This window comes from Mustela erminea, chromosome 10, assembly GCF_009829155.1.
Source record: "Mustela erminea isolate mMusErm1 chromosome 10, mMusErm1.Pri, whole genome shotgun sequence".
Taxonomy (NCBI): Eukaryota; Metazoa; Chordata; class Mammalia; order Carnivora; family Mustelidae; genus Mustela; species Mustela erminea.
In genome coordinates this window covers 73,283,033-73,304,098 of record NC_045623.1, presented here as the reverse complement: position 1 = coordinate 73,304,098, position 21,066 = coordinate 73,283,033, and the positions used below count along the sequence as shown (strand labels likewise).

At 51.4% G+C, this 21,066-nt stretch overlaps 2 protein-coding genes and 1 long non-coding RNA gene across 9 annotated transcripts in view; 1 reads left to right on the top strand and 2 right to left on the bottom strand.

Annotated features, from left to right (window-relative positions):
* Positions 1 to 2,848, bottom strand: part of MKNK1 (MAPK interacting serine/threonine kinase 1) — a 42,476-nt gene extending 39,628 nt beyond the window's left edge. For 3 of the 7 annotated variants that reach the window (XM_032303056.1, XM_032303055.1, XM_032303059.1), the window contains exon 1: positions 2,774 to 2,848. The gene's annotated coding sequence lies outside the window, so the exon portion shown is untranslated. Of the gene's footprint in view, positions 1 to 2,140; positions 2,220 to 2,723 lie in introns of those variants that run through there. The other 4 variants (XM_032303060.1, XM_032303061.1, XM_032303063.1 and 1 more) reach the window with 4 other exon arrangements.
* Positions 2,849 to 5,581: 2,733 nt separating this feature from the next.
* MOB3C (MOB kinase activator 3C) lies at positions 5,582 to 14,226 on the bottom strand. Its single transcript, XM_032303068.1, has 4 exons — positions 14,065 to 14,226; positions 10,294 to 10,762; positions 8,044 to 8,246; positions 5,582 to 7,510 (listed from the first exon to the last, which is right to left on the bottom strand). Exons 2-4 carry the CDS (start codon positions 10,709 to 10,711, stop codon positions 7,481 to 7,483), a joined length of 651 nt encoding a protein of 216 aa, XP_032158959.1. The 5' UTR covers positions 10,712 to 10,762; positions 14,065 to 14,226; the 3' UTR covers positions 5,582 to 7,480.
* A 63-nt stretch (positions 14,227 to 14,289) lies between these two features.
* On the top strand, positions 14,290 to 20,944 carry LOC116567771. Its single transcript, XR_004276326.1, has 3 exons — positions 14,290 to 14,729; positions 14,968 to 17,213; positions 20,065 to 20,944. It is a non-coding gene; the product is annotated as an uncharacterized LOC116567771 (long non-coding RNA).
* The last annotated feature ends 122 nt before the right edge of the window (positions 20,945 to 21,066 follow it).

The following is a 21,066-nucleotide window of genomic DNA, read 5'->3' as shown; positions in this document are numbered from 1 at the left end:
ACATCGGGCTCTCTGCTCAGCAGGGAGTCTGCTTCCCCCTCTCTCTCTGCCTGCCTCTCTGCCTCCTTGTGATTTCTGTCTTTCAAATAAATAAATAAAATCTTTAAATAAATAAATAAATAAATAAATAAATAAAAGGTAGTGAACCGAAAAAAAGAGTCAGGACTTTCACTTGCAGTACTATCTCACTTTTATTTTAGTACTATCTCCACCATTGACTGATTCCTTGTGCAATCTTAATCAAGTCCCTCCTCTCTTGGGGCCTCTCCCCATCCGTAAAATCAGAGGTAGAACCAGATGGTTCCCAAGCTCCTTCTACTATCAACGATGTGTATTTTCCTATGATCATCAAAGAGCCTTTTCTGTTCCACAGAAGCTGTGGAAAGGAAAGGCAAGGAAAAATGAGAATCTGTAGTTGCAGATTCCCAAATGAGAAGGACCAGCCCCAAGGCCAAGGCCAAAGGCAGAACAACAGATTAATAAACCACCTGTGAGTTTTCCCCTGCATGAACTGTATCACACTCAGTTCAGGTCTTTGAACAGAGCACCCCCTTCCTTCTAACAAACTCAAAGCAAAGCCAAGAGAACAATAATAGCAATGAAAAATCTTGCCTTGTACAGAATTCCTGCACTTTCTTGCCTTTGATGCCGGAAATCAGGGCATCATCAATCTAAACTAGGGCTCTCCTTAGGCACACAGAGAAGGAAAAACACAAAGGCCCACTCTGAACCTGAAAGCTCATAAAACAAAGACCAAAGTGAGTAAATAAAAAATGTTAATGACTCATTCAACCACAAACACTGCAAAGGCCTACTATGTGCCAGGAAGAGGAGGGATGAAATAGACATGGTCCCTTACTACTAGTGTACTCAGAATACACATGGGGAGACATACCCCAAGGTAGATAGTAATCAGAGCTATATTTGAAGTTCAGCCCCTGCTACCGAAGATGGGAAGGAGGGCAACTAATCCAGCAAGGAGATCAGAGAAACTTCCCTGAGAAGGTCACATGAGACACTGACCTTGAAAGACCGGGAGGAAGAGGGAATGTAAGGGAGAGAGTGCAAGCAAAGGAACATGTAGGGAGTGTTTAAGGAACAAAAACTAGCTATTTTGACTGAGGCACAGGGTGTAGGTTTGGGAGAACAAAGGGAAACAAGGCAGGATTGATGTTTGGGAACAGATTATGGGGGAACTCCTCTATGCAGCTGAGGAGTCCAGACTCTATACAGTAGGCAAGGAAGCCTGCCAAGGTTTCTGAGCAGAGACAAAACATGATGAAGACCATTATTTGAGGAAGATCACATGGGCACCCATGAAAAGGATGCAAAAGGGGCCAGATTACTATGGGACCACATAGCAGGAGACCACCTATACTTCTAAGCATGGGCTGGAATCCACAGGTCCTGTTCACAGAGCTTCTCTCTGCCAAGATTCAGCTTCACGCAGTCTAAGTTTGAGAGGTGCTCTCTTGCCAGGCCTTCAAACCACCAAAGTCTGCTAGATCACTAGAGTAACAGGTTTCCCAAAGTCAAGAACCCAATTAACTCTGGGATCACAAAAAGGGAAGAGCTGAGATGGGAGAAACTGGGGAAGGGGACACCAAAGTCTCCAGCTGGTTCAGGTCAATATGAAAAACCAATCCCTTGGTCTCCTCTTTACATCACTTCCAGCCTCGTCCTTTTAAGAGGGGCTAAAGCAAAGGGTAGTAAGACTGAAAGTACCAGGCCGAGGGCTGAGGATCCAGTGCAACAATATACATCCATGGCCCAGTGCAGGGCTTGGCACATGAGCCATGTTCAACAAGCACTAGTCCCCTTCCCATCCTGCAAGGTCAGTTCCACCTATAAAGCCCAAGGAGGCTTCAAGACTTAGGTCACCTCAACTCTTCCCCAGGGACCTCTTTAAAGTACTCCCAACCAAAATGACCTAGTTCAAAGAAATCACAGCTGTCATGTCTTCAGCACCCATTCTGTGATGGGTGCCATACTAGGTGACACATGTAATCCTAGTCAACCTTTACAATGACCTATTGTGTCCCTTTTATACAAGACAAACCAAAGCTCTGCGAGGGGAGATGACTCAAGGAGACACAGTTAGGAAGTGGCAGAGGTAAGATCTGGACCCAGGACTACCTACCCCAAAGTCAAGCCCTTCCAACATTTCATTCGTGTCACCTGCACTGGGCTCTCATCTGCCACCATCTGACAGGTAGCCTGGAAACTCCCTAAGAAGAGAATACACCAGGCATCATCTCTCCTCACTGTACAGTGAACCCACACAAGTCAAGAGCTTTGGGATGAAAACAGTTAACTTTAAAATAAGGCAGTGCACACAGATGTAAACTCCTCACGTGAAAATCTACTCGTGATGTTGTACTCTTGAGCCTTGAGCCCAGCCATACGGTGTGTTAGGGACTGATTTCAAATTGACCACCGACGGAGCTCCGACGTCGGACACCTGTCACGACCTAATCCTCACCCCAGGCACCAGCTGAGCCCCGGCCGGGGACACACGCCGCGCCCTGAGCTCGCCACGGACGGAACCTCGCCAGGTCACAGACGGGGTCCCTGAGGAGAGCCCTAAAGAAGCGTCCCCTTCCACGGTCCCTCCGCAGCACTCTCGGATCGTGACCTCGGGCCACTGTGAAGGCCCCAACTGCCCTCTCCTGGGCACACCGACTCGTTCACAGACCCCCGCCCCATTTCGCTCGGAGGGATACCTCGCTGTGTCGCCTTTACCTCAGCCGCGGGACCGGTCGCGCGCACCCACCTGCAGGTCGCTCCGAGAACGCGGAAGAGGCGGTACTAGACCCGAGGGGTGGGCCCGACCAGAGAGGGGAGGAGCTGCGCATGCGCCTTAATGGCTACGCCCGCCAAAGGGTGGGGGCGAGCTAAGTAAACTGGGAAGATGTGCTAGAGGGGGCGGGAAGATTGCTGGGGCTGGGGGTGGGGCCTAGCTCCTCTTGATGTTATTATTATTTTTTTTTCTAGTGAAGGTCGGGAGGTCGGGGAAGCGCCAGGATGGGGGCAGCCAAGCAGCGGCAGGTGTAATTACCATTTATCGAGAGCTTCCGAGAGCTTCCGTGTGCCAGGATGGAATTTTTAAAGTGCCTTTTGCATATGGGGAAATGCTGCCAGTCTTTTCTAAAACGAGAGCTAATTCTGTAAAATTTCCTCAGATGTTTGTGTACCTATCATTTCACCGTAAGAATTTTCCTGAGCAAAGCGTTACCCCGAGTAGTTCAAAATCGAACACTTAAAAGTTCATTTCTTGGAGAAAACCAACTGCTTTTAAATTAGTATTTCAACCAGCCCCCCTCCGCTCCCCCAGGCTGCAAGTGTAATGAGGAAATGAAAGTGCTGACTTGGGTTTAATTCAGGTCCTGACTCTTGAGAATGTTTCATCCTTGGTGAAATGGAAGTAAAATATCCCTTCCCTGTCTGTCTCAGGATTGTTATGTGGGTTTGGTGAGCACTGCTGATAGAGCCCCTTAGACTTCCATTCCACCATCCTGATAAAGCTTTGTTCCTTTCCCCTTCTGGGCTCAGTAGTCTCATCTGCATGATGGAAGGGAGTCTGGAACCAGAGAGTACATTCAGGAATTTGCTACATTTCTCAGTCTGGGTGAAGGCTGGAAAGGGGGCCTTCTCCCAAGCTTCTGTGCTGAGTCACTTCGAGAATCCCTCAGTCCAATCCAAAGGCCCCTGTATATCCTGACCTCTCCCACCCATCACCTTCTAGGCCCACTCAAGCTTCATGTCTTCGGTGGGCATGCTAGCCTATTCCTCTCTCTGTTTCCCTGAATATCAAAATAGCCAGCTGGTCCTGAGTCTCTCAGGTCTATGTTTCAGTCCAGGTTCTTCAAACTGCTATGTCTCTAAGTACATAGTTCAGTTAATATTAGATGAGGGCTCTGGAGGATTCAGAGAAGGGCTCCAGGAGGGCTCCCCCAAATCAGGTAGACCTCCACTGATTCAGTGGCTCCCTTCACCATGCGCTACATACAGCTCTCGGGGTGGGACAGTGGGAATGGCAGCAGAAAACCTCAAAGCAGCTACAGTGTTCATCAGAGCCAAGAATGGCGGGGTATCCTTTACTCAAAAGTAGATGTTCTACCCCAAAATGGGAAGAGTGCCTTGCTTCCACCTCATTCCCTGCTCTAAATACTTTTATGGATCTTGAACAAACAGGAAAACAAAGCCTTCTGCTGTGGCTGCCCAACCAAACTGGCCCTCTACCCCCAACACACAGGACCCTCTCCTGCTAAGTTTTGCCCTGTGGGGGTAGGGGGAATGCCTGCTTTCCTCTGGCTTACTGAAGCCCAACTCTCTATTCGTATATCCTCCTTTTTCTCCACCTTTGTCCAGTCTTCTCTGAGCATCCTGCTCTGAATTTCTCAGAGCAATCTTGTGATGTCTTCCTGATGTAGTCAGACGTTCCCACCTTAAGTGCAGGACTTGGTCACACGGTTCTGAGATAAATTTACCTTCCTGCCACAGTATATTCCAAAACAACTATGAGTGCAGAGCCTGAACTTTGAGTCTGAACTGTCCAGTCATTCAGGAGGTAAAGGTGACCTAGCACAGGAGGTGTGCAAGCAGGGCTGCCTTTTAGGATGGTAGGCTGGGCCTCCTCTGGTAAGCCAGAATAAAGAAGGGCAGAGTGGAGGGCTTTCCAGATTCTAAAGCAGTGAAAGCACGGATACAGGGCACCAGGAAGGGAGCCAGGCAGCTAGCCAAAGACAGACCTGATTTGGTAAACTATGACACGTCAAGCATTTAGAACTGTGCCCGATACATAATGAGTGTTAGCTATTACTGTTATGACTGCAGACTGTGAGTAATGAAAGAGCTCAGAGGTCAGTCAGTCCCTCACTTCCACACCTGGACATGAAACAGACTGGGAATGGACCCCAGGCCTCTACTTCCCAGGAGAGCCACTGCACAAAGCCAGCCTATCTCTCCCGTAGGAAGAGGAAGAGCTCTAGGTGGCCTATTGCTGACTCTTGTCTGGGCAGCTGGTGGGTGAGGGACAGTGGAATCACAGCAAGACCTGTGCTAAGGGGCTCAGATGTCTTCTGAGGAATAAGCTCAGAAGTCAGCCCATGTCTTACCACCCTCACTTTGAGCTCTAACCAGCACCCAATAAACAGTCTTTTCTTGAGAAAGGCTTCCCTTGCTGTGATTAGGGTTAGGACTATATTTCTGCCTGTCCCTTGACCCATTTGCTCCAATAAACCACACAGACTAAGGACTCGGGGTGAGAACAGCCATGCCAGGGAACCTGAGCTGAAACAAGCAAAGACTCCCAAGAGACTGAATTCCACGAAGCAAGGGCCAGCCCTCCCTACTCCTAAACGAAGCCAGAAATTCTGGGTCCAGAATTCCCAGAGTCCTGGGAAAACCTTGGTATCTCCACTCTGGAAAGCTAGGCCAGACACGATGATACCAGCCAGCCCTCCCCATGGCCTGGGATCTCGGGACAAAAAACCCTCCCTTCTCCATTCTGGCCCAGTTCCCTTCTCAGCCTGCCCAGGAGCCATGTGGCATCCAGACCACAGCTGCCCACCAGGGCCGCTTCAGTTTGCCTCCTTTATTTTACCAAAAATAACAATAATAAACTCTTCCCTCTGTTTCACAAAAATAGATTTCCCGTCTCCCCACCCCCTCCGCAGTCAGCACTGGCCACAGCCTGGAACCCATCTTCCAATCCACAGTCCTCCCCAAGGGGACCTCTGATCCCTGGACCCCACCCTACCCCAGAGCCTCTGGTGAAGTTGCTGGGTCAGTGTTTGCCTCTGGAACTTCTCCAGAGGCAGCAGTGTGGGGTCAGCTGGCCTGCCCAGGAGCCCCATCTGCTTCCTCAGAGATCAGGCAGCTGCTGGGCCACGGAGAGGGGGATAATTTTGGAGGCTTGGCTCAGCATACAGCCCTAGCAGACCCGAGGGGCAGTGGGGCACTCTGACATCACTAGAAATCCTTGCTCAAAGCAGGAACAGTTGTGCTCTAGAGAAGGGCTGTCAAACTCTCTTTCCACACGCAGTTCATTTCCCTGTGTAGCAATCTGCAAGCCCCGGGGTGGGAGTCAGGACCTGGGGTTTCTACTCCAGCTCCACAAAAGCCTTGCAGGGAGGTCTTGGATAGTTTCTCTCTCCCTTCCTCCTGCTTTCAGCTTCCTCCTATGTAAAGAGATGATTCTGTGAGATTGGATGATCCCCAGGCCCTTTCTGGCTCTCCATGCTGGCCTCCCAGTGTAGTAGAGTCTGGTGGGTCTGGGCCCAGGGCTGGGCACGGCGGTATGGAGTAATGGAGTGTCAAATGAACATCCCATGTTCTCTGTGGAAAGTTGTCCGATCAGCTGGAATGTCTCGGGGATGGCTCGGGCAGGAGGCAGGTCCTTGCAAGATAAGGGGCTTTCCAAGCCTGGAAGAGTCCATTCGCTAGCAATACATCTTCCCTGTCCGAGGATGGGATACAAGTCTCCAGGGTTTCCGAATTCAAGTTCCTCTAGCTTCTTGGGCTGGGGGATTATCTTGCACTGGGCTTTAGATTCCGAGAGCCAAGTCTACAGATTCTGGGAGCTAGACTGGAGTGTATGATTCCCAATTTAAGGACCAGAGGACCTATGTGGGCATGAGGGATCATCCCCAGCCCTCTGGAGGCTGTCTATAATCAGGCTTTCCTGGAGGCAAAGGGGTGAGTAAAATAACAGTTCCTGGGCATCTCTGGCTAAGCAGATCAGAACCTCTGTCTGTAGGGGGCCAAGGGTTTAGGTACTCAGGGCAGGACTCCTTTCTTACATCCCCATAGCTCCCCAGAACTCATGCTTACGGAAGCTGGTAGCCTGAAGGTTCAAATAGAGAGCTACATCTACAATCATATTTTGTGCACTCACAAACATGGTCAGACCACTGACCTGCCATCCCTTGCACAGTGGTCACTGTCTGGTGGTCCTAACCCCTCCTTCCCTCCATTCTTCTACTTACCTCACATTTATGGAAGGTCTAGTATGTGCCAGGGAGGGTCTAAGGCAGCTGGCTCTTACAGACACATCCCACAGTGAAAATCACATGCTCTCACACACTCACACAGAGTCATCTGCGCTTACTCACACAGTGTGCTTACGCTCTTGTACCTTTCTCACTATTGCTCAGCCACACCCACATGCCCCACACTGGCATGGGAACCGCCAAGGAAGGGTCAAGTACCGGGGAAGAAACCCAACCCATCCCACCCTTAGACTTCATCTGGAGGTGCAGCTCCTTCTGTCCTTTTTCTTCTGCCCCTCCTTCTCCATTCATAAGCAGTCAGGGAGCATATGGGTAGACTCCTGAGAACCACAAGTCCAGCGGCTTGGTGTGTGCAGAGGGGTCCCAGGGACTTCAGGTTCCTCTGCCACCAGATTCCTGAGGGTCCTCTCCCCAGCGACTCTGTGTTCTGATGATCCACAGGACAGGCAACAACTCCAGGCTTGGGCTCAGTGACAGATCCGCTCTGTCATCTCCCTCTGCAGAAACAGAAGGTAGGTAGGGCTCAGTCAGAGTTCTACCAGGCAGCCCCTTCTCAAACCATGAGGCCTGGCTGTTCTGCCTGAATCCAGCCCCTTCCTGCCCTCCCCCACCCCAACCCCAGGATGCAGATCTGAGTTTATAAACGGAGACTAGAATGAATTCTCTATTAAAGTACAGAATCAGGGCGCCTGGGTGGCTAAGTGGGTTAAAGCCTCTGCCTTCGGCTCAGGTCATGATCCCAGGGTCCTGGGATCAAGCCCCACATCGGGTTCTCTGCTCAGCGGGGAGCCTGCGTCCCCCTCTCTCTCTGCCTGCCTCTCTGTCTATTTGTGATCTCTCTCTCTGTCAAATAAATAAATAAAATCTTAAAAAAAAAAAAATAAAGTACAGAATCCATGGTTCCGTGAATTGCCTTCCCCTAATTTATCTATGTGGGTATTGGGTTTTCTGAAAGTAGGTAGCCTTTGGATCTGAAAACTTGGTGGCTAGCCCTGGGAAGGAGGGGAGGGCAGCAGGGGTCTGGCCTCACCAGCGGCTCCAGCTCCCTCTGGTCCACCAGGCTGAACTCTCGGATGAAGTAGTAGAAGTGCTTGTAGCAGGTGTTGACATGTGCTTCGGCCCCCATGCTGAGGATGCTGTCGAAGTGGTGGATGTAGACATGGACAAAGACCCGGAAGAGACGGGTCAGGATCTTGGTGCAGACCTGCTGGAAGTTCTTGGGGAAGGGAACTCCTAGGAGGTGGGAACAGGCAGAAGTGGGGGCATCAGCAGCCTAGGAATGAACCGCTGCCCAACCTGCCCTTCCTGCCACAGACACCCTTCACCCAGGATGGTCAGTTCCCTCCAGGGGACAGAGAGATCAGGGTCCCCTTTCTCCCTGCTTCCCCTCTAAAAGCACAGATCCCACTGTGCCTTTCCCCTTTGAACTATGAATCATCTCCCAATTTTCCCATCACCTGGGGCCAGACCCTGCAATCATACGGGGGTCACTGACCAAGCTTTCTTCGACTGCAATGGAAGTTATGCCCAGATTCCCCACAGAAATATGTGTGTCTATAGGTGCTGCCCTGTGATATCCTGGATATAATTCCAAGGGGAGTTTATCAACACCTCTGGTCCATTTTTAAAAACACAGGTCTTTGGGATTAAGTTCTAACTTCATGGCATGGTACCTGCTCAAAGCCCTTCATGATCTGACCCCAACCTCCTTTGCCAGCCCCACCCCAACTCCCTCCTCTTCATACCATTCACACAGCAGTCCCCAAATTCCCCATCTTGAGAATAACAAAATCCTCAAGAAGTATTTCAGATACCTCTCATCGCTTTAACTATTCAATAACACAAAGAGCCTTCCATCTTTGATCTGGGCCCTGTGCTGGGTCCTCTGCATCTTTTGCCTCCTATGATATGGGTACGGAAGCCCTCTAGGCATGATGGTGACCCCACTGGCCCAAGGCCATACTAGGAATTAGTACAGACTGGAGGCAGGATTACTTGCAGAGATAAACACCACAGCTCCTGCCCCACCTGGGAGAAGCTCTAGCATCTGTAAAAAAGGCACCATTTCTGCACAGTCCTCTGCACTCAGGGTAGAGATCTTGGTGACTATGCCTTTTACTCTGCTATGGCAAAGCCATCCTCAGGGTTAAGGCATGGACACTTGGGGTGTCCTAGGCCTGGGGTTAAGGCTAGAAGGGAATAAGAGCCCAGACAAGGGCTCACACTGGTTCACCCTGCTTCACACAGGGCCTCACAGCTCTCAGGTGGGGTGGAGCCCTGCTTCCTTGTGAGCTCTTACAGGCCCAGTCCAGGATCCTCAGACTTGTCCTGACCACCTAGACTTGGGGGCCCGGACCCCAAGAGATCTGAGGTGCAGTTCTGAATCACTGATTCAGTGCACTGTCCCTCTGTTGGCCTCGGTTCCTCCTGTGTGAAAGGCGGATGCCCACTGTCAGGCCTGGTAGTGCAGGAAATGGCAGGCCCCAGATGGGGAGGGGCTGTGAGCACTGAACTGTGACTCAGTGCCCAGCCTCCCTCAGTATTCAGACTTTTCCCCTCTGGGCTTGCCCACCCTGCCCCACCCGTCTCTGAGTCCTATAGCCTTAACACGGAGGAACAGGGGGCCAGGTGGGGGTGACGATGCTGTGATGGATACGGTGTCATGCCTGCTCAGCTCCTGGGCCCACACCTGCTCTTGCTGCCCTGGGATGGGGAAACCAGGCTGGTGTGACATCACTCATCCCCTCTCGCCACCCTCACAAGGCTGTCCAGCTGAGATAAGGAAAGGCCCCATGGCAGAAAAATTCTGCCCTCAGACTCCTCTGAGATAGAGATCTAATCGGGCCCTCCCAATCCCCACCCCCTTCTCTTTCCTGGAGGGAAGAGTCAGAACTAACAGGAGGTTGCAAGTCAGTCAGCCCAGGCAGGGTGATGGGCTAGGAGCACCTAGATGCATCTCTTCAAGAAGGTTCCAAGAATCACAGTGGTCTTGGCCAGGGTGGCTCCTGGAGGGACATTTAAGCTTTTGATAAGAAGAGTCCCAAGCTTTGAGTCAGGCAGTCCCAGATCAAGATGCCCCATCTTGAGCAGACACTGAACCTCCCTGAGGATCAGCTGCCTCTTCTACAAAATGGGGATGAAAATCATAACTGCCCCCCAACCCCAACCCCTTACAGAACTGCTATGGCAAACTAAACGCCTCATCTGTAGAATGGGCTCTGGGGGCTCCCTCCCTCCCTGGCCGGGCCTGACTTGCCTGCTGGGCGGGGTCGTTACTCACCGACACGAGTGGGGAAGACGTCCTCGTCATTGATGAGGCCCTCAATCCAGTCCATGAGCAAGGCCATGTAGCGCGGCGCCGAGAGCTTGGCGGGCCGCCGGTACTGGCGCTCGTCCTGCCAGCGGTACTCATAGCGGGGCCCGCCGGCCATGACCGGGCAGCTGCTTTCGCTGCAGCGCTCGGCCATGGTGCCGTAGATGAGGTTGATGCGGTTGAAGAAGTCCACCACATGCACAGCGATCCAGTCCTCGATGTTCTCCCCTGGTGGCAGCCTCACCACACTGCGCAGGTCCAGCCCCGACTTGAGTGATGCTTGAGCCTTCTTATATAGCTCGAAGCGCTGGGTGCCGGGCTCAAAGCGCTTCCGAGGCCGGAATGTCTTGTCCTTGGCGAACACCTGCTTCAGGCACAGTGCCATGGCTGGGCTGGGCGGCTGGCCAGGTGTCCAGGGGTGGGACCTGTGGATGGCCTGCCAGGGCCAAGGGCACAGAGGGAGCTTGGTGGTCAGGTCTTCACGGAAAAGCTTTGACTCCCTGACACATCATTTCCCTCATGCCCTCAGCTTTGGGCCTGTCTCTAAAGCCTTTGCCTGGAGTTTAAACCCTCCCCATCCCCAGGGCCAGGGCTACTGCCCTGTCTCCAGGCTACCCTTGCTCCCCCTGCCAAGTGGCCTCAGCTCTCCTGTCTCATGTTGTTTCCTCTCCCCTCTCGCTGCATCTCACAGAGGTCTGGGCCTGGGATCCAAACAGGTGCTCATCTGACTTCTTGTCACCCACTGGAGAGGTGTGGGGAGGCTTCCTGCAGGCCACCAGTAGGTGGGAACCTGGATGAAACGCCCCCGGGGCTGCCCCATGGCAGCGTGGGAGAGCCTGGCTGCATTGTGCTGGGGGTCTGTGTAGGGGCAAGGCCCCGCCTTCAGCTTCCTCTGGGATATCCCGTAGTCCATCCGGACACCGGGGATTCCCAGGGAGCAGGAGGGACTTTTCTACCAAAAATGTACTTTCCTTTTATTACCCTGAAAGAGGAAAGGGCCCTCATAGGGCCAGCTGGGTGAACTTTGAGTGTGGCTACAGGCCCTGGAAGAGAGGGGGAGGTGGCAGGTCCAGATGGGGGCCACTTCCTCTGACAGTGGCTAGAGATCCTTCCCCACAAAGCCAGCCTCCTCCAGCCCCAAACCAGAATAAGCCAGTGGCCTCTCCCCCTGCTCTGGACAGTACATGTTCTGTGAGTACTGACGACGCACCTGACATGGGGAGGTAGGAGAATGCAGTCAGATCTACCCAACTGGGCCTTTCTAGAATTCAGAAAAATCTGTTTTGCCTCTCAGATGGAGGGATCCCAGACTCAGAACAGACTTTGGAACAGCAGTCAGAGCTTCAGGCTTGGAGGCAGGAGTCCTGGATTCTAGTCTCAGCTCTACCATGGCCGGGTGACCACCAGAGCAAGCACGAGTCTGACCCATACAATGTCCTGGGTCAGGCAGGTAGAGGCCAGTTTTCTGGGACTCATGTGGTAGTCATCTCACCTCCCCTGTGGGTGTGTGAGCCCTTGGGAAAGGTGGACCCAGGACCCGCTGAGGCCAGAATTCAGCCACAGACAGAGGGCTAAGGCTGAGTTGTAGGCTAAGTATTGAGCTATGACTCCCAGCTGACCTCTGACCTGGCCCTGACCCTGGCCAATCTGAGTCCTGACTCTAGCCCTAAACTGAGGCTGATACAACCACAAACAAAGCCTTGTCTTAACTTCAGAGCTGACATAGGAGCACTTAACCTTCTCACATCTCTTATAATGCTGGGGCAGGATGGAGGGGAAGGAACGAGGCGACAGTTGGAAGGAGGTGTCATGTCAGACAACAAGTAAGGCCAGAGGAGAAGTCTGGAACAAGGAATCTTCCCTGTATCCATAACAGGCAGGCCAGGATGGGAATGGTCAAGTAAATGAGAGGTGTTTGGAGAGCAGGGGCAGGTCTCCTGGCAGAATCTTGTTCTCTTGAGAAGATCCCTCAAATATGTGGAATGTCATCTCATCCATTCCTTGATCCTTGACTTCTACTCAGAGAAGTCCCCAGTGTGGAGGCTGAGTTTCCTGACCCCAGAGGAGATTTCCACACTTCATATACCACCTGTATTCCAAACTCTGCTTGGGGCGGGTGCTTCCAAAACCACTCCCACTGTGTGGTTTGGTGGGGTTCCTGGTTCTCCTCCTTTGCATAACCCCCTTTAGGGACAGTTACCAATAATCATCACCTCACCCTATCTTTCCTGCCCACTTCCCTCCTCCAAGAGCCCCCTCTCCACCAGCTCAGTGCTGTTGCTTGTTGCGTGATCCCTGAACCTATCCCCACCCTCCTGCCACTGTGTGTTTTGTCACACTGGTCTCTTTGTCTGACTATACATGGTCGAGTTGAACGTTATCTCCTCCCACAGCCCCCTCTACCAAACCCAGATATCTTTCTCCTGGGGGGCGGGGGAGGCTGCTCTTTGGCCACTGCTGTCCCTCCCCTCCACCCAGCCTCCAGCCTAGGTCAGGGCCTGGCATATAGTTGATGCTCAGGGTTTAAGTAAAGCTTAGAATCCAGAACTGCAGAGTTGCAAGAGCCCTGAGAAATCAACTAACTAACCCACTTCTTGCAGAGATGGGGAAACTGAGGCCTTCTTCCTGAGGAGCCACCATTCACAAAGCAAGTTACTGGCGGGGGATCTCCAAGGGCACAACTGGGAACTGGGATAAGGTGGGGCTCAGTCCATCACAATGAGTAAAGGACCATTTTCTTGTGCTGGCTGGTCACTGGTCTGGTTGGAGGTAAGGGGAAAAGAGGGAAGTGACTGGAAAGGGGAAGCATGTTCCCACCAATTAGACCAACCTAATTCCTGTTCCCTCACATGCTGAACCTCCCCCAACCCCCCCACAGCACCCTGAGTGTCCTGACCAGTGAGCTAGACTCCCACCATCTGGCTACAGAATTTCAAGACCTGGGTCTTTGCCCTGGGTCTTTCCCCAAGCTTCAGGAAGCGGAGGGGGTAATCTCTACAAACAACTTGCCACTTGTTTCTTCGCTTTCCACTCCCATGCCCTTATTTGGGTTTCCTTCCCTCAAAAAACCTCTGTTCCCTCCCTAAACTAGGGCCATTTCAGCCTCTTAGCCCCGCCCCTTTCCTAACTCTGGGTATCCTTATACTCCTAAAGTGCCCAGGGATGGCTCACTCCCTGGGTGGGCATCTGGGTTTCCCAAATGAAGACCAGAGTAGCCCTGCCTGTTTCTGACATTTAGCCCCCCACCCCTCCGCCAGGGCCACACCTGCCGCTCCCCAGGCCTGGCCCAGGATCTTGGCAGAGGTCTGGCCCCAGTTTGAACCAAGAATGCAGCCTCTGCCTACGCGACGTGAGTGTGCGCGTGCGCCCTGAGGGCAGAGGTCCAAGAGCAAAGTAGAGACGGGACTCTGTCCAGCGGCGCTCGGTCCCCCGCGTCCACCCCTAGGCCGCCCCCGGACGCCCTGACCCCCACTCGCCCAGCTGCCGGGACAGACCGGTGATAGGACCCAGAGGCGCAGACCTGACGTTTCCGCTCCCGAAGACACGCCCCCCTCCAACTCCGCCACCCCCAACCCGGACTTTCGGAGCTCGGAGCCTCGGACCCCGGACCGAGCGCCGCGGCCAGCCTGCCTTGGGGCGGGGGTCGCCTCCGGACGGGGCCACGCCGGGACAGCCGCAGAAATGAAAGTGGCAGCGAAGCTGGGCCGTGCGCCGGCGGGGGCGCGGGCGCTCACTCACGGGGACCGCCTCGGTCCTCCTCTGGCCGCAGGGTCACATCCTCGGCGCGCCGGGTCGCCTTCTCCTCCGGTCCTCCGGCTGGGCCGGTTCTCTCTCTTGTCCGCCCGCCCTCCTGCGCGCCCCGCCGGGCCGCGGTCGCCCTCCGCCCCCGCGGCGTCGCCGGCTCCGCCCCCGCCCTCCCGGCCCCTGGCAGCGCCTCGGCCTCCCGGCGGGGAAGGGGCGGGGAAAGGGGACCCCCTCCCAGTGCACAGACGCACTCCCGCCTTTCCGGAAAGTCCGAAGCGTGCTCCCAGCTTCCCTCTGGGCAAAGGACTGACTGAGCAGCCGGCCCTGGCAGTATTTCCTCGGACTTTGACGCAGAGGCAGGCTCAGCTTCCTCGACTGTAAAATGGGAACAGATCCAGTCCCTGTGTGGAGCAGAAGCAAAGGGGCTGCTAAATAATGGTGGTTTCCTTGTCCTCCTAGGATAATCTGTGGCCCATTTGTGTCTGAGCTCAATCAGGGATCAGGGCTGCCCTCTCCACTCCCATACCCTCAGATCCTGGCCTAGTGCCTGGCACATAACAGGCCCTTAATGTCAGTTTGTTGGGTACATGAAGGCTTTGGGAAACACAAGCTGAGCCCCTCACCCAGCACTGAAGGGACTGGCCCTGAAGAGTGCTCAGGTGAGGGGCGCCTGGGTGGCTCAGCGGGTTGAGCTGCTGCCTTCGGCTCAGGTCGTGATCTCAGGGCTGAGGTCGTGATCTCAGGGTCCTGGGATCGAGTCCCGCATCGAGCTCTCTGCTCAGCAGGGAGCCTGCTTCCTCCTCTCTCTCTCTCTGCCTGCCTCTCTGCCTACTTGTGATCTCTCTCTGTCAAATAAATAAATAAAATCTTTAAAAAAAAAAAAAAAAGAGTGCTCAGGTGACAGACTTTCACCTGACCAGGGCTGGGGTCTTCGCTCAGGTTGGGCAGATTCTCCTCACCAAAGTCACCCCATTTCCCCTGATGAGACCTTTGTTCTAGGTCTGCCCGGTTTGGAATATCTTATTTACCGCCTTTCTTCTGAAATCCAAACCTTTAAGACCCGATCTGCTCTCTTTTTTCAGTTTAGGTTCCTCCCCTGGGGGCAGACAGACATCCCAAACCAGTACTCAAGTCAGGGTAGCCCCTAGGCCCAGAGATCAGTTGGCTGATTCTGTCCTGGGATGGGAGGGAAGGTTAGAGGCTTTCTAGGGTGGGAGGACCAAGGCAGAGAGACAGGCTACAGAAGTCACTCGGGAAGGCTGCAGAAGGTGAGCAGGTGTGGAGTGGGGGGAGGGTAGACATTTACTATTGCACTGATGTCCCCACTGGGCTCTTCTTGTGTCTGGATCTTTTGTTTGCTTGATGTTATGAGAACAGACTGAATTCCTAGGAATCTCAGCTCATAGAACTGAAGATTCATTCTTTTGTTAAGCACCTAGTTTTTTGCCCCAGTCTAAAGTCCAGTTTTTTTTTCTCTCTCTCTCTCTCTTTTTTTTTCTGATGTCTGAGTCTTCACTCTGTCCCAAATCCCCTGTAAGTGAATAATTACATGCTCTCGTGTATGCAGAAGGAATTCTAATCTAGTCCTTCATCTGTTTGCTATCCTAATCAATACCCTTTCTGTGCCCTGAAAGAGGAACAGGTGATGAAGCTGACCCTGTTGCTGACCTCAGGTGCCGACAAGTTAGTGGTAGGGACAACACACAGAGAGAGATAACACCAGGTCAGAGCTCAGTCATCACAAAACCGGCACAGAACCGTGTTCTCATCTCGGTGAGAGGACGGTTAGGGACTGCTGGCGAGCACTTTGTGTGCATGGGGTTAGCCACAGGAAGCACATGGAACACTCAAATTGGGCCCTTTGGGGAGAGTTTAAAGAAAGCACTATTTAGAGGTGGAGTCGGGGTGCAGGGAAACCACAGGGTTGGCATATCACTGAAGGGCTAGCAAGAGCAGTCCTTTGCTATCTACCCCAGGCCGAAGCTGTCATCCCTAGTGAAGGGGTGCTGGGAGGGAGTGAAGCTGGGAGGTACAAGCAGGGGGCTACTGACTGGAGCTGTGGCCTGTTTGACCGGCATACCCAGCTCAGAGCAATCCTGGTGGAAAAGACGGGTGATAAATCCTATGGAAGCCCTGGGCCAGAGACTGTCTATGCAGCCCATAGAGGTGCGCATTCCGGGGCCTAGAGCTGGAGGGAGCTGGAGGGAGGAGGGTGCGGAGTGTACAGAGTGTAGCTGGAGAGGCAACGGAAGATAAATGCTTGGTACATGGGCCCAGAGACAGTGACTCCACAAAGGAAACAGAAACTGCTTATGCTTTCCTTATCATTCAGTTCTAAATATTTTGAAATTTCATTGTCATTTCCTCTTAAAACTCATGGATGATTTGGAAGTATGGTTTTAGTTTCTCAGTCTATGGGAGGTTTATATTTTTCTTGTTGACTTCTAATTATATTGCATTGTGGTTGGAGATCATGGTAAGATTCTTTGGAATGTGATGTGACTCCCTCTGTGGCTCTGTACATGGTTATTTGCTGTGCCTCTGAGCTGGGTTTTATAGGATGGGAAGGAGTTTGCCTGGTGAAGAGTGAAAAGCACAGACTCTTAGGTTGTGGGAAATAGAAATGATCCATTCTGAAGGCACTTCAGAAGTTCCCAGCTCATCCGCAGAGCTCCCTGGTGTCTGCCTTAACACAAGCTGACAGGCTGGCAGGTGGGATGGGAGGCAGATGGAAGAGTTGGGAGAAGCCAGAGATGACCCCAGATCCCTCAAACATCTGTACCCTCTTCCTCTGGCTCTGGGCTACAGAGACTGTGTTCTTCCAGGAGGCTTTGCAGGCACTAAGACCCAGACCCTGGAGGACAAGGTCCTGGCTATACCACATATTAGCTGTGCGACCCTCTCTGATGGCGGACATGTAGGCCCCTCCCCTAAGTGCACACCCTCCAACCACTGGGGTTAGTTCCCAGTTAGTTAGCGGAGGTGAAAGTAAAGGGGGGGGAGGGTTGTTCACCAGTGTCCCAGGCTCAGCCTTCCTACCCTCTCTACAGGACAGGCACTGCTCCCTGTCACTGTGTCCTGAGTGTAAGTGGCTCAAATAAGGCCCTGTCTCTGAAGAGTGGTGGGAGCCATCCAGGACCAAGGTGAGGACATTCTCTCTTCTACTGCACAGCCTGAGCCTGCGGTTCATCTAACTCTGGGTGGCAGCTGGGTTGTGGCTAGACCTAGGCACCTGCCCTGCTGTGTGTCTGGGAAAGTCTCTGCCCCTCTGTGTCTGGGAAAACCTACTTTCCCCATTTGTACCACAAAGTATCTTCCAGCCACACCATTCCAAATGCCTTTTTAGGACCAACTTCCTGCTCTTGCTCCCATAGGCCTGTACCTAGTAAGTCTGCTGATAAGGAGTGACCTCTCCCTGGGGACTCCCCCACCCTCCTGTGCCAGGAAACGCCCCCTCATTTGCACACTCCTCCCAGAATGAACTACTGTTTACCCCCCCCCCCCCCCTTCCTCACCCCACCAGGCATCTGGCAGCTTCTGTAGCCTGATGGCACCAATCTTGCCTCACTCTCCCAAGAACAAGCTTCTATTTTGGCTTCTGCCCCTCCCCGCCCAGAAGGCAAGATCTCTCATCCTGAGTCTTTCATCCTGGCACAGTGAGGAAAAAGTGAGGGATATGTCAAGGCAGTAAGAGGAATTGAGCTGACTTCCTTTAGCTTGAGGAAGACAAGGTTCAAGGGAATGTGACAGGGGAAGACAAGGTTGAAAAGGATTTAGGTTAAAATTCTGTGTGACTCTGGACAATATATTTCTTCTCTCCAAGTCTATTTAGTTCTCCTTCTGTAAAATAGAAACAACAATAATGCACGCTCCACAGAAGAGCTGTGAGGGCCTGGTAAACTGCAGAAAACTATCGCCAGTCTTTTGTGTGTGGGGGGGTGCTGCCTTCAAGCAACCAGCAGGCTCATATACAGAAGAGGGATTGCACTGGTCCCTGTGGTCCTGGGAGGCAGGGGGCAGAGATCCAGGCAACGGGAGAACAACTGAGCTGTCCAACCACATAGCCTGCTTGTGCTCCAGTGTGCTCCTCCCTCCAGGCTCCCCACCCACCCTTGGAGTGGGAGTCAAAAGTGTGTGCAGAAAGGCCTTACGGCAATGTCACCACTTTCTGCCCTGACCCCCAACAGGGCTCTGGTAGACACCGCCCCCTCCCCTAAGTGTGCACCCTCCAACCACTGGGGTTAGTTCCCAGTTAGTTAGCGGAGGTGAAAGTAAGGGGGGGGGTTGTTCACCAGTGTCCCAGGCTCAGCCTTCCATAGAGCCCACCCCACAGCCTGTGCAGGAAGTTCTCTCCATCCCTAGTTGGCTCTAGCAATTCAGTCGTTGCTAGAGTTAGGGTTGGGGAGGAGAGTGTGACTATAAAGACAGAGCACAGGGACTTTCTCTGGGTCACAGGTCTGTGTCCTGATTATGGGTCCATAAACCTATACATGTTGTAAAATTTCATAGAAATATATACAAAAAAAAAAAAAAAAAAGAAAAAGAAAAAGGAGGGGATATAAAAACTGGTGAAATCCACATAAAGTCTGTAGTTTTTTTTTTAAGATTTTATTTATTTAAAAAAATATTTTATTTATTTATTTGACAGACAGAGATCACAAGTAGGCAGAGAAGCTGGCAGAGAGAGAGGAGGGAGCAGGCTCCCTGCTGAGCAGAGAGCGCTATGTGGGGCTCTATCCCAGGACACTGGGATCATGACCTGAGCCAAAGGCAAAGGCTTTAACCCACTGAGCCACCCAGGCACCCCAAGATTTTATTTATTTTATTTGAGAGGGGGATGGGAGGTGCAGAGGGAGAGAATATCAAGCAGACTGCATGCTGAGCATGGAGCCAGACAGAGGGCTGGAGCTCAGGATCCTGAGATCAAGGCCATGAGGCAAAACTAAGAGTAAGCTGCTCAACCGACTACCCACCCAGGCACCCCTAAAGTCTATAGTTTTAATAACATTATACTAATGTCGGTTTCCTGGTTGTGACCCTTAGTATGATTATGTAAGATGTTGTCACTGGGGGAACCTGAGGGATGGGTACATGAGAACACTATCATTTTTGCAACTCCTATGTGGTCCAAAATTGTTAAAAAAATTTTTTTTTTAAAAGTGACCAAAAATTCTTATCAGTTGCAAGGTATGGATCTTCTCTGGATCCTGATATGAACAAATATATAAAACTATAAAAAATTTTATGAAGCAGTTGAGGAAATTTGGATGACTGTACTTTTGATAATATTAAGGAATTGTTGTTACTTACTTTAGGATTTTTTTTAAGTACTTGTCTTTTAGAAATATAAACAGAAGTATGTATGGATGAAACAATACGATATCCAGGATTTGGAGGGAAAGTGGGTGAGGGTATATATGAAACCAGATTGTTATGTGTTGAAAAATTTTTATGCTGAGTCACAGGGACTTGGGATTTATCACACTGTTGGCTCTACTTCTGTATACATTTTAATACTTCAATAATAAATTCAAACTTAACAATAAGAAGCTTAATAATAATATTATTTAAATAATAAATATCTTAAATATCTTAAACCCTTATTCCTTAAATAATAAGTATTTACTTATTAACAATAATAAGTTGTTAACAGTAAGTTTAAAAAAGGAACCACACAAGGACAGGTTTCTAGGCATCTCTCACAGCGATTTTGTTTCAGGATCTCTGGGATGGGTCCTGGAATCTGCTACTTAGCAGGCTCTCTAGTGATGTTCATTCAGAAGACTGAGGTTTGAGAACATCTGCTAGAGACTGAATGCTTATATCCCTCCCCTGCAAATTCATATGTTGAAACCTAACCCCCAGTATGATGGTATTTGGAGGTGGGGCCTTTAGGAGGCCATGAGGCCATGAGGATGGTACCCTCAGGAATGAGATTAGTGACCTTACGAAAGAGACCCTACAGAATACCCTTGCCTCTTCTACCATGTGCAGATACAGCAAAAAAATGGCCATCTGTGAGCTAGGAAGCAGGTCCTCACCAGACACTGAAACCATGGACATCTTGACTTTGACTGCCCAGACTCCACAACTGTGAAAAATACATGTCTGTCGCCACGCAGTCTGTGGCATTCTGTTATAGCAGCCCAAACAGAGTAAGACCACCTCTTCCTGTTCCCTGTATCATCTCTGGCGGGGGTGGGGGAGCAAAGCTGGAGGGCCTCTCAGAGGGTAGGGTGATGTCTTCTAGTAATAATGGTAGTAAATAAGTATAGCTTCAACATCTTGTGGAGACAGCATGTAGAGTCAAAACAGTATGCCTGTCTGGTTCATTTGTTCATTTACTCCTTCATCCTGTAGGTATTTACTGCAGGGTCACTAGATGCAGGCACTGTATGTGGCTCTCACGCAGACCTTGTCTTGCTTTGTGGGTGATGATAAAAGCCTCAGTCTTCTAAGGATTTTCTACGAGGCCCAGGTATCCTACTTCACAGCTCATAAAACTGAGGCTGCACTGGGGCATCTGGCTGGCTCAGTAGAGCATGTGACTCTTGATCTCAGGGTGGAGAGTTCAAGCCCTACTCTAGGTATAGAGCTTACTTTGAAACAAAACAAAACAAAACAAAACAAAAAACCTGAGGCTACAGAAGATCATTACATGCAATAGGTCATAAAAGGGTTGACTCTTAAAGGGGAAGGGTCCAGTGACTATCATCACTTTGTTTAACTTCCTCAGAATAAATGGGGGAAAATGAGGCACAGGGAATGAAAGGGATGGGCCCAAAGATAAATAAGGACAATAAAAGCCTTTTATATACCTGTGCTTGAGATGCATTTTCTTATTCCTTCTCCTCATTGACCCTGGAAGGGAGGGATGTTTGTCTCTCTAGAGCTGTTAAATTGTCCTTCCCTCTACAGGGAGGAACGGAGGCGTGGACAAGAGAAAAAGAAGTTATACCAAGGAGGAAAGAAGGCACTGGACATGTTAGGATGACA